The sequence below is a fragment of the Monopterus albus genome, unplaced genomic scaffold (genome assembly GCF_001952655.1).
Source record: "Monopterus albus unplaced genomic scaffold, M_albus_1.0 scaffold170.1, whole genome shotgun sequence".
NCBI lineage: Eukaryota > Metazoa > Chordata > Actinopteri > Synbranchiformes > Synbranchidae > Monopterus > Monopterus albus.
This window is the reverse complement of record NW_018128050.1, coordinates 56,571-69,738: the sequence shown is the minus strand read 5'-3', so window position 1 is coordinate 69,738 and position 13,168 is coordinate 56,571. Positions and strand designations below refer to the sequence as shown.

Below are 13,168 nucleotides of genomic sequence, written 5' to 3'. Positions count from 1 at the left end.
GATCCAATTCCGAGTCATCATATTCTTTTTGATCCATCATCTAATCTGACAAAGAAATTAGCCAGTTTAACAGTGTTTTTATTTCACTTAGCACAGCAACAAAACAAATCTAAAGTGTTTTGTGTAACAAATGATAAAATATTTAAAAATTCAGCTCATTCTAACCATGTTACCAACACAGTTATTTTAATTGTGATCATAGACCATTAACCAGACAGTCTGACACTGATACAATAACAGAGTGTCCAAGGAAACCATAGACACTGCTGAGCTTGAGGCTTGTTTTACTTTGTTACTGCTCTGTGACATTCATGAACCCTGTCCTCACTCACTCAGCCCCTAACCAGGGGCCTGTGCTGCAGCTGCACACATCACAATAAGATTCACGCCACTGTATCATTCAGTCAGAATCAATTCAATACATTTCTGCTGCATGATGCACTGAGCTCTAGCTGAAGGTGAACTGGTTGCTGCACTGCTACTGGTCCCCTACCTTTGACCTAAAGTAAGCCTTTTATCCACCTTTAGTGTTATACTGTGCTTTAATTCCACTAATTTATCTCTGGGATTATATCTGAATGAACACACAAGGACATAACGGATGACAGTGTCTGGTTAATCTTCTGTGTCTGATGGCTGTTTGACTGGTTCTGATAAGCGGGATGTTGATGGTGGTGTTGAGAGTGTAGGTGACTAAATGCAATAAGCCTTTAAACTTGGAAGTGGAAATGTGCTCCAATACAGAGCCATCTGGGTTTTTTCTTTGATTATACTCCATGTTAGCATCAGCAGTGGGAGTGCATGAAAAAGCAGTGTAACAGCGGTGACTACAGCGCACAGAGGAACAGCAATGCAGGTGCTGAGCGAAAGGAAAGTGAGTGTTTTGGAGCAGTTTTCCTGAACTAAGTTGTGAAAATATGTAAACAAAAGTGGTGGACCACAGAGAGGAGGAGCAACACAGCCTCTGTCATGTGACTGTTTTCAGCCAATCACAGAGCAGTGTTTCCTGTGTATAGAGAGGTTTGGCATGGGGACATTGCCCCCCATCGATCGCTAATCTGTGTTCTCTCTTTGAAGGTGCCCAAACACTTTATGGATTAATACAATACTAGTTATTTTTCAGTGACAGTTGTAGTCTTAAGTTTTTTTGTGGTTTCAAAGTCCTCAACAGTTCGCTGTCAGTACCTCACTCAGCAACGTAACCACAACCCAATTAAAAGCGAGACGTGATGTTTGGTGTTCAGCGTCTGAGCAGCTGTCAGTCATCTGCTCCTGATGCGGGGCAAGGACAGCGGACGGACATACGCTGAAGTGTGCTGGACAGCAATAGTTTTCATATAGGCCTTGTGCACGTAATCATAACGCACACACCAGTAAAAAAAAAAAAAAAGAAGTTTGCAACAGAACATAACTGGGGACTTGGGTGATGTAAACAGCAGCGTGTGGAGGTGATGCTGCACTCAGTGCGCCAGAGAAGATAGACCTGAAGCAAAAAGCTGGTGATGTGTGGCGCATGTTGGGGAGACAATTCATAGAATGGAGTTATGTTGCATGAAAAATGTGTACTGCCATGTTTGAATGTTAAAAACTGTGGAGGGTTGTGAAGTGGGGAGACTGATGACATGGTCGGGTCCTGCCGCAGTGGGATTCTGTTTGAACTCTGAAAACAGACTGAACGAGGACATAAAAATCTAAACCTGACTCATTGAAATTCCACATTATTCTGGGGTTTAAGAAGCATTTTCCTCTGTGCTGCAGCTAAGTTATTTCCATTATTAATCTTCTGATTGTTTTGTTCAGCTTTTGTTTGCTGAACTTTGGTTGTGATGTTTGGCTGATAGCCAGTGACACCGAGACACAAATCAGGGATTTGACCGTAACCTGGAGTTATGTGGTTTAAATTGACTGTGTGATCAGTACAACTTGAATTATGGCTTACCCTTACATCCAGTGTGTCACACCTGGTGTGTACATTCATAGGCTTTTTTTTTCACACAGGTGAATGAAGTGTTTTACAACGGTGCATAAATATGTGAGAGATAAATATCTGTATTATGATCTGTGCTGATGCTGTTTCTGTGGCTCCTGTGTGGTGATGCTGGAGATTTATTTTATGCTGTCTGTCAGAGGCAGAGCTCCTGTACCCGGGCTGGGTGATGGGGCCTGACATATTATCACAGTATTCTTGGTCATTTTGATAAATACCAGTAATCTTATGCATTTATTACTATTAATGTGGAAGGTACCCCATTGAACCTGTTTGTGAGGCCTCAGGGATCCATGACATGTGTTGTGAACCTCTTTCTACCCAGGAGTTTGCCTACTATTTCACATCATGGCTGAACAAAGATTGTATCTGGCAAAGTGATTTTACCTGGCAGGACCTAGTAGGTGAGCTTGGCTATGTTCTTACTGGCTACATGTCTGAACTCAAGTGGTCAAAGTGCCAGCAAGGGCGCACTTCAAATCCAGACAGTGTTACGTAAGATGTACTTGAGCACAGCATTTAAACCAGTCACTGTCGAGCAGGCTATGATGCCTGTACAATGTGTGCTGATACTTTTTATTTATTTAGAGCTACAAAGTGTTTTTGAACTGGCACTGGTTGGAACTGAGGTGATGTAGGTTAGCAATGTGAGCTAATGCAGAAAAAAATCCAACCACCCAAACATCATGTAGCTGTGGACAACCTTTCACATTACATCGGGCCTGGCATTGTGTCTGTCTCGCCTGAACGTCACGGATGTACCCAGCTAGGCCCTGCTATGTTTGAACCAAGTTTTGCTAGACATTTCATGCACACTAGCTCCTTGTCCAAACACTGAAGAAGCAGCTGCTTCATGGCTACTGTGTCTGAAAGGGGCTGTAGTACTGCTCAATGTAAACACTGTTTATGGGACAACTCTTTGCCTTTTTCAGTGGTTACATTCAGTTTGGGATTGAGCTCGACATAAATCACAAGCTGCGTTCCGTTTCTTAACTGTCATTTATTTTTTAATTGATGATTTGGTACTGTCTGCAGCTAGTGTGGTTTAACATTTATTGCCCATGTCGGGCTCTGTCTGCAGCCACACCACATGTCCGTTAGTAGATGTGGTCGAGTTGTTCTTCCACTTTCGCCTTCATTCTGCAGAAGGCTGAAAGTATTTCTGTCCTGGAGCTGACTGTTTACATCAGCTGCTGAAACCTGAGTTTTCTACTGCTCTAACTGGGCTCATGTCTTTCACCACCAAAAATGAAACTGTTCACTGTGTCACTGCTTTTTAAGAGCTCTTATCAGAAAAAGCATTACAGTGGACTGTGAGTAACCCGGTTTGTGAGTGTTTTGCAAGGCGAGCAAAAACAACTTTGATTCGATATACGAGCGAGGTCTCGCAATATGAGTAGTACGTACGCTTTGTCTGCCGAGCGTCACATGGGTAGCACAAAAAAAAAAAGATTTCAGCGAGCCAACAGATAGAAGATAGCTCCTCTCTCTGTCTCCCTCACACCAGCCACGGTTCTTTTCAAAGTTAAAGTGCAGGCTAATTTTTTTTATTTTTACTTTATCCTGTATTTTGTATTACTGTAATCATTTTTATATGTGGGTGTGGAATGAATCATCTGTGTTTCCATTATTTCTTATGGGGAAATTTGCTTTGATATATGAGTGCTTTGGGATACGAGCACGTTGCCGGAACGAATTATACTCACAATCCAAGGTTCCACTGTATATCCTTCCGCCAAAGAAGCTAAGCAAATTCAAGCTTCAAAGCTGAATACATTTTCAATGCAGTATCTTAAGTCTTATGAGAGAAGTTGTCCAAGCATTCGTGTCCGACAGCGAGCAGAGCATCAGCACAGCAAGCTGCAGTCACACATTTGATTTTCAGTTAAGTTCAGCTCCTGTGTTTGTAGTTTAAAGGATGAAGCTGGAGAGTTTCAGTTTTTCCCTGTTTACATACCTGAGGTGGTCAGAATATAAGGAACACCTATGAATATTATGCAGTCTGGTGCGACACCATCACTAAGTCCGAGCTCAGTGCTAAAACACAGAATTAAGGTGGACGGTAGTCACAGAGGTCAGAGCAGGTATATAGAATTACAATAGGCTGTACATGTGTACCTAATAAAGTGGCATTATATTAATGTTGAGAGCCAAAATATTTTCAACTTAAAGAACTTTTACAATGATGTAATAAATAGAATTAGAATCAGAATCAACTTTATTGGCCAGGTGTGTCGGACACATGAGGAATTTGACTCTGGTACGTTGGCTCTCAGTGTGCATGTACATGTCCCCATGCAAGGGGCAAGTAGACAGTTAAGCTGATTAAATTGCACTGTGTAGCTGCTGATGCATTAAAGACAGGACAGAGCTGTGGAAATGTTACACCTGTTCACTGTTACATGACCACTGGTGTCTTTGCACAGGTTTCAGGGGCGTGAACGCACTGAAACTCCACAGAAAACCGCAGTTTGAATGAGGGGACCCTGCAGCTACAGGTCAGCAGGACGTACTGACACAGGTTCAGCTCCACGACTGTGGGTTGTTGTTGTTGTTTCTCTGCCTGTTGTACTGTGTTTCCACTGCACAGGACACTGAGCCTGACTTTTAAATTCGCGTTTCATTTGAAACCCAAACAACTGTTGTGTACGAGCTGTTTTTCTGGAGATGTGTACAGCCACAGGAGACGGGCTGACCACCTGCTGTAATTAAAACATGATGTAAATCAGATTTCTTTATCCGGTGTTCTTCCACTTGTATCCTAGTGTGTTTTTGTTAATGTGCGATTGCACATTATTTGGAGCCCTCCCATGTACAAAGCGTCACACTATGTGCTCATCTCATCTCATAGTTGTCATTTCGTGATGAAACAGGATGCGGGTGTTTCAACCTCTGGCACAGGCAGTAGGGTGACAAAGCTCACAGATGATTGTTTTCTTTTGTCTTGAGGAAACCATATCCACAAAATGGAGGATGTCACCTTTTATTTAGAGAGCGAGAGATGTGATTCACAAGTTCAGGTGTGGTGGTTTAACTTTCACTTCTGTCAGCCTCCAAGTCTCATGACGGAAGCAGATGCATGTTGGTGGGAAGCTCCTGCATTTATCCTTCCAGTGGAGCGGCGGCCCAGCAAGGCTAGTGACTGCTGCTCCTTATAGACTAGGAGACATGGTCAAACTAGTCCAAACTATTCTGATTTGAACTGGAAGTTGTTTTTCAAGCAAACTTAAATCCCACCAGCTACTAGCTTTGGGACTGTTCTCTGGCCATGTGTTACAGCAGTCATTCAACAGTCAGTCACATGCACACACTGGACCCATTCTCATGTCTTTACTGCAGATATGAAGCTACAGCAGCTGGTTAGCTTAGCACCAAGACTGGAAACAGCTAGTCAGAAAAAGTCCACCTACCCATAAAACAGCACATTGTCATATGTACATTTCAGTTTTTATATGGCTTAAACAAAGGAGATGTGATGGGTTAGTTACTGCCCTGTGTAGGTGATATCAGGTGGACTCTGTACCTACATGAGACTCAGCAAGACTGTGAATAAGTAAATATCAAAAGGGTTATATTACTATGACATTGTGATGTCACACAATGTTTTTCTTTGTACGGTTTGTCTTAAATATGGTTTATAAATGTTAAAGTACTCCACTGTTACATCCCCTGCTGTCTTCCTCCCTTGTCCTTTCAGCCTGCAGATGAAAACCTTAGAGACGGTATTTTACTGACTATGAAGCCATAAAGGTGGGATTTAGTATTTATAGTCTGGTTATTTCTCTTTGTGGTAAGCTGTTTCTGGTCCACCTGCTACTGCTCTGCTCACTGTAAACTGAAAGTGTTTGGCAGCTTGAGAACACGTTGAAGCCCCAGGAACTTTACATAAAATTCTGTGGCTAACAACCAGGGGCTTCATGTGGACACAGTGTGAGAAACAGCTAAATGCTGCGGGAATGGTTATTGTGTTACAGGGTTTATTAGCCACCAAGAACCAAAAAAGCACGTAGCAGCTCTGGCTAGACTGTGAGCTAGCTCATTTAGCAAACTGGCGGCAGACAGCCGGGCTCAGTGTTTAGTCCTGCAGCAGCAGTTTCACATTAAGTCTACAACACAAAGTGTGCAGAAAGTGACTCTGTTTGATCAGGCTCTGTCCCAGATGTTGTATATGTATGAATGATGTTTAGTCCCAAGTCATGAGGTTGACACGTAGCACAACAAGTTTGCATCTGAGCATGCTCCAGAACTACGCTCAGGAGAAATGTTGGCACCTATTGGTCTGTGGAGCTGTTAACAGATAAACTACTATGCCCATATTTTTTTATAGTGCAACACTGTGGTCCATTGATGTGTTTTTAACAATGGAGTGTGTGTGAATGATGCCAAAGAAGCCGAATCAGGGTCTGGACCATCCTGGGTATCATCCTTGCATCTCTTGTTGCTTTGGTCTGTTCATGGTATTTTTTTGACAGTGAATTAGAAGCCTTATTCTTCCTGTCGTGGTTTACTGCCTATGGTTTGGTCAATACTAGGGGTATGGCGAGACCTCACAATATTAAAACGTGACAATATTTCTTATCGAGGCAAAAGCTGCCTCGTGATATCAGCTCATAAAAGAACCAGAGCAGTAGCCAGTATGACGGAGTGTTTCCTTATGTTCACGTTAGTCCGGCAAAATGCAACTCCCTGCTGTGTTTTAATGCATAGGGTTGTGTCGGTCGGGGGGGTGAGGGGGTGCAGGGGGCATGTTGTAGGCGTGTACGATATGGCCATGTTGCACCGAGTTGACATGAGCGGCCTCATTCATGTTTCCAGCCTGTGAGTTTTCATTGTGTTTTGCATAATGCACGGTGTGTCATTATGGTGTGTTAACTGTGGCCCACATTCGACAGCGAATAGCGGTGAATGCTAACAAGGTAAACAAAGGAGTCTTCTTCCCCTGGGCGTCCACGTCCACTGGATTGTCCCCGTACGAGATTGGTCAACGCAGCGCCTTTACCAGATGATGTCACCGTCCTGTGTGATGAGGGTGAAAACAGCATAGAAGGTCACAGCCTCAGTTAGAAGCTCATACACAGTTCGTGCACAGTCCTAAGGTCTGAAGAGCCTCATGTGAAATCCTACAGGAGAGAAGCCGGTCAGCCGAGTCTGTGGCCGAACCTTTACAGTGCTTGTATACAGTTGCCTTTTACTGCATGTGATAATTCACAGTCAGGAAGTAGAACTGAAGGGACAGTCACTAAAAGATGATTAGTTAAAACATTTCAAAATGCACCTGCACTGTTTTGCACTTTGTGAATTTAATTCAAATAAAAGACTATTTCATCATTGAAGATCTCTTAAAAACGGTGTTCAAATCTTGTCTTGTTCTTGTGAACCCAGTATCATCTCATCTCGTGAGGTAAATGTGTCGTCACACCCCTGTTCAGCACAGTCACAAAGATGTCTTATGTTAAAACATAAATGAACTTTAGTTCAGTGCTTGTTTCCGAGATAATTTCAAAGATGAGAATGTCAGACTTGCTAAATGGTGTCAATGGACAGCATGGATCATACGAATGTGGCAGTAGTTATCACACTGGCTCAACCAGTCTGCAACAGTGTTCAATATATTATTCCAGTTCAATTGTTAAACTGTGAAATTCAGGCAGAAGATATGGGAGGCTAGTTTTACACAGTGCAAGTGTCTCATTTCAGGTGATAATGAAATGTCCTACACTTCCACAATGTGGTTGTAAGGATGCAGTAAATGCGGATCACACTATGGTGTGACAGCTGGGGTTGTCAGTACAGATGCCTCCTGTTCTCACATTGACCCTGTGGTTTGCAAACTCCCTCATCTCGGAGTGTCACTAAACAAACAGACCTTGCAGTGAGAGCTCCTGCATTTGCTTGCAGCGACGTGTTCGGCACCGGGTCTGATTTGAATGAGGCAGACTGTAATACGGAAATGTTAGCGTGAGTGCAGGTTTGTTCCTGTGTGTCAGGGGAAGTGAACTGGCTGCACAGTCCTCCGAAGCACCTGTTGATGTTGGTACTTGGTCTGTTTAACATTGCAGCAGCATCTGAAATGAAATGGGCGTTGACTGTGTCAGTGGCCTTGTCATCAGGTTGAGACATGTTGTTAACAGCTGCTCACTGCTTCCTGTAGTTTCTTCTCCTGAAATGAGTCGTATTTATTTTCCACTTAAAATGCTGTGGTCTGAGCAGTTGTGTTTCATCTCTGGCCAGGATGATTTTCATTTGTGTACTAATGCTAGAGGACGTTGGTTTAATATATGAGAAACCTACTTTTCGCTGTGGTATAAACGTGACACATATTAGGAATGAGCTGCTACTGTACCTACTGCACATCACGGTGTGGACTCAGTCTTCCTTCATGAAGGTGATGAGTTCAAACTGAGATCAGATGTGGATTTTGCTGCTGTTGAACTGCACTGCAAAATGTTATTTCCTATATTCAGCCTTGTTTGATTTAAATGGGGTGGACAAAATGTTGTGGTCAGCTGAACGTGTCCACCCCTGAAGTCAGTTGCAAAGAAAAGCAGTTGTAGCCAGAGCCCGTTTACCAGCAGTCCACACAGCCAGAGCAGCAGCAGCTGCTGCTCAGCTGAAGCTGGCACTTTCCCAGGAGCTCTTCCTCCTCTTGCAGCTCAGCAGAGGCTGGTGTAAATCACAGAGAGCCTGACAGCCTGTTAATATCTGGGAAGGCCTTGCTCAGCCTGGGACGTGTAGTTTATAGTCCAGTAGAGTCAGAAGATGCTTGCTAGCATCTGTGTTGAGCTGTAAAGGGTCCAGGCCAAGTTTCCATTGGAGCAGCCGGGATGATTTGTCCTGCTGATGGGGAACAGACCGACTGGTTCTTGGGCTCATTTCCATATAAAAAGGCTGTTCTCCGGCTCCCAGCCTGCGGAGGTCCTGCCGCCACACCACCTTTTATTCAATGATGGTGCTGTAGGTCCAGTTCATCCACTCAGTCCACTGATCTGGAGCAATCTATCGATTGACCCTGCGATCTCATGACATTGACGCAAAATGTAAACGGATGTTTACATTTTGTAGTACAGTCAGCGAATCTGTGTTTTGTGTGCTTTTATGTTGACAGCCAGTCAGCCATTCGGTTAAGGGCTGTCTTTTTTCCAAATTGGTCAACAAGCGCCAGGCGGTGCAACTGGCACTCTGAGACTAGGAATTCACACAGACTGTCACGTGAGCAGTGCATAAGCTACTTGAAGCATTTGATCTATTCAGTCCACACGGCCTCCATCCTGCAGCCTCACTGTCGTCAGAACAGCTGTCTGTCTGTAGAGCTGCATGATACAGTGGGTACGGAAAGTATTCAGACCCCCTTAAATTTTTCACTCTTTGTTATATTGCAGCCATATGCTAAAATCATTTAAGTTCATTTTTTTCCTCATTAATGTACACACAGCACCCCATATTGACAGAAAAACACAGAATTTTTGACATTTTTGCAGATTTATTAAAAAAGAAAAACTGAAATATCACATGGTCATAAGTATTCAGACCCTTTGCTCAGTATTTAGTAGAAGCACCCTTTGGAGCTAATACAGCCATGAGTCTTTTTAGGAATGATGCAACAAGTTTTTCACACCTGCATTTGGGGATACTCTGCCATTCCTCCTTGCAGATCCTCTCCAGTTCTGTCAGGTTGGATGGTAAACATTGGTTGACATTTTCAGGTCTCTCCAGAGATGCTAAATTGGGTTTAAGCCAGGGCTCTGGCTGGGCCATTCAAGAACAGTCACGGAGTTGTTGGGAAGCCACTCCGTTATTTTAGCTGTGTGCTTAGGGCCATTGTCTTGTTGGAAGGTGAACCTTCGGCCCAGTCTGAGGTCCTGAGCACTCTGGAGAAGGTTTTCGTCCAGGATATCCCTGTACTTGGCCGCATTCACCCTTCCCTCGATTGCAACCAGTCGTCCGGTCCCTGCAGCTGAAAAACACCCCCATAGCAGGATGCTGCCACCACCATGCTTCACTGTTGGGACTGTATTGGACAGGTGATGAGCAGTGCCTGGTTTTCTCCACACATACCGCTTAGAATTAAGGCCAAAAAGTTCTATCTTGGTCTCATCAGACCAGAGAATCTTATTTCTCACCATCTTGGAGTCCTTCAGGTGTTTTTTAGCAAACTCCATGCAGGCTTTCATGTGTCTTGCACTGAGGAGAGGCTTCCGTCGGGCCACTCTGCCATAAAGCCTCGACTGGGGGAGGGCTGCAGTGATGGGTGGCTTTCTACAACTTTCTCCCATCTCCCGACTGCATCTCTGGAGCTCAGCCACAGTCATCTTTGGGTTCTTCTGTACTTCTCTCACCAAGGCTCTTCTCCCCCGATAGCTCAGTTTGGCCGGACGGCCAGCTCTAGGAAGGGTTCTGGTCGTCCCCAACGTCTTCCATTTAAGGATTATGGAGGCCACTGTGCTCTTAGGAACCTTAAGTGCAGCAGAAATTTTTTTTTGTAACCTTGGCCAGATCTGTGCCTTGCCACAATTCTGTCTGTGAGCTCTTCAGGCAGTTCCTTTGACCTCATGATTCTCATTTGCTCTGACGTGCACTGTGAGCTGTAGGGTCTTATATAGACAGGTGTGTGGCTTTCCTAATCACGTCCAATCAGTATAATCAAACACAGCTGGACTCAAATGAAGGTGTAGAACCATCTCAGGGATGATCAGAAGAAATGGACAGCACCTAAGTTAAATATATGAGTGTCACAGCAAAGGGTTTGAATACTTATGACCATGTGATATTTCAGTTTTTCTTTTTTAATAAATCTGCAAAAATGTCAAACATTCTGTGTTTTTCTATCAATATGGGGTGCTGTGTGTACATAAATGAGGAAAAAAATGAACTTAAATGATTTTAGCATATGGCTGCAATATAACAAAGAGTGAAAAATTTAAGGGGGTCTGAATACTTTCCGTACCCACTGTATATCGAGTTTATAAGATGTATTGATACAAATTCAAATGAGGTGCAGGGTGAGACATTATTGTTTTTATCTATTGATGCTGCGTTACCTAACCTGTTTTACCTGTTGGCGTTTGCATTTCTCCTCTCCCACACCGCCCCCACTTCCTGTCTGTGCTGCTCCACTGTTGCTCACAACTTGCATGGGAGACACAGCACAGGTCTACACTACTGAAGAAGCCCTGGTTTGTGAAACATCTCAAATCTTTTCCATTTACAACAGCATCATAAACTGCAAGAGCGTGTTAACTTTGTGCCGCTGCTGCAGCCCCGGCCACGAGGCCTTCGCTACTTGAAAAGTCCTCGGCTCTGAAAGAGCCATCTTCATTTACCCATGGTACTCCTTATGAAGAGTGCAAAGATATGCCCCCTGTTGCAGCAGTGGAACAAGGCGGCTAACTAAATAGTACTGTGAATATCAGATGGTCAAAGACAAGTGTTTTTTTTTTTTTTTGTTTTTTTTTTATTACTTTGTTCACAGATGCCTGAATCAGTTCATTATAAGTTTCAAGGTCTTAGAACATTTGGACTATGAGCATTGCATGTCGTTTCCTTCAGCTGTGTGACTATTGAGTTACTAAAAACCTGAGACAGATCAATGAACGTAATCAGCAACTCTTGGCTTGTTCCTGCTGCTGTGCCCAGTCTAACCTGCTGTTTGTCCTGTGTGCAGGAGGCAATGTGGGGAGCCGGCACGAGGCACGGGGTCCAGCCCTGAGGAGGCGTCCTGCGGCTGGGAGGAGCGTGGCCCTCCTGTGGCCCTCCTGCGGCGCTCTGGGACACTCCTACTAAGATGTCCCTCAGCAGCGGCCCTGCAGGCGGGAAAGGTGTGGACTCCAACGCAGTGGACACGTATGACAGTGGCGATGAGTGGGATATCGGTGTTGGTAATTTGATCATTGACCTGGATGCCGACTTGGAGAAGGACAAACTAGAGATGTCGAGCAGTAAGGAGGGAGGGAGCATGGGTGCCCCTCCCAGTGCTGTGGCAGCTTTACCGGACAATATAAAGTTTGTTAGTCCTGTAGCCGCGCAGGGCAAAGAGAGCAAATCAAAATCCAAACGTAGTAAAAACTCTAAGGAGAGCATTAAGGCCCCAGCCTCAGATGGAGCTAAAAAAGAGGCTCAGGGTCGGACCCCAGGGGACCTGCAGCCCCAAAACCCCAACTCTACCCCAGCTAAGGGAACTGACAAGTCCAGTAAACCCCCCCGTACCCTCCCTGCTGTGAAAAAGGACAAAGATGGGGTGTCTGGGAAGATTAAGAAGGAGAAAATGGATGTTGTGGCCACTGGAGTAGTTAACACAGAGAAAGAGTCTGGGGCTCCCATCCCCCCATTAGGGGCCCCTCGCAGTGGCCCATTTGAGGGCCAACAGAACCCTGACTTGGCTGCTGTCGAGCAGCTTGGGAATCTGGCCCTGGACTCGGCAGTGATGGGGCAGCCCGTCGCCATGGTAGAGCAGGAGGAAATGGACGGCAGTGAAGGCAGAAGTCTGAAGAAAGTCGTCGGTGGTGAGAAGGTAAGAGGAAGCCAGCACGGTTTCTGGTTTACTGAGACCTGAATACAAAGTTATAATGCTGCTTGCTGTGGTTGGTGCCTTGCTAAAGGACATGTGGGCACATCTATGTGCCAACACAGAGGGATTTTTCACTCTTCCCTTTATTCTCCCCTGTGGCATTTATACAGTACTGAGCCAAAACCATTGGATTTGGTGTTTTAACAGTGTTATGAGGACTATATATATTTATTTATGTGTACAGAGCATTAAAAAGCACAAACATGTTCGAAAAATCTCAGTAAAGAAACTGGATACTCCAGATGCGGTGTTCAAGTTGTTCTAAAGAAGAATCCACAGAGGTCGAGTATAGAGGTGTGATGAGATCTCACGATATTAAAAAGTGACTATTGTCGAGGCAAAACCTGTCTCACGATATCAGTACATAACAGAGCCAGAGCGGAGTGTAACGTATGTTCACATTAACAAATCTCCCTGCTGTGTTTTAATGCACAGGGCTGAGGTGAAGAGAAAAACATCTTAATTTGATGCAGGCCAAGCTGCTGTCAGCTCTCCGCTGGCTGAGACGTGCCAGAGTTCACTGTCACTCCTTGAGCAGTTCACCAAACTGCTGTTGAACAAACAGAACACCAACTGGCAGAAAAAAAATCAACTCACCTGGTCCCTGTTCACCTGCT

At 44.5% G+C, this 13,168-nt stretch overlaps 1 protein-coding gene across 2 annotated transcripts in view; it reads left to right on the top strand.

Moving 5' to 3' along the window:
* LOC109969124 (zinc finger protein 609-like) overlaps window positions 1-13,168 on the top strand; it is a 28,031-nt gene that overhangs the window by 1,927 nt on the left and 12,936 nt on the right. For both annotated transcript variants that reach the window (XM_020615802.1, XM_020615803.1), the window contains exon 2: window positions 11,649-12,494. In XM_020615802.1, coding sequence (XP_020471458.1) covers window positions 11,769-12,494 — 726 coding nt within the window. In that variant the 5' untranslated portion in view covers window positions 11,649-11,768. The remainder of the gene's footprint in view (window positions 1-11,648; window positions 12,495-13,168) is intronic.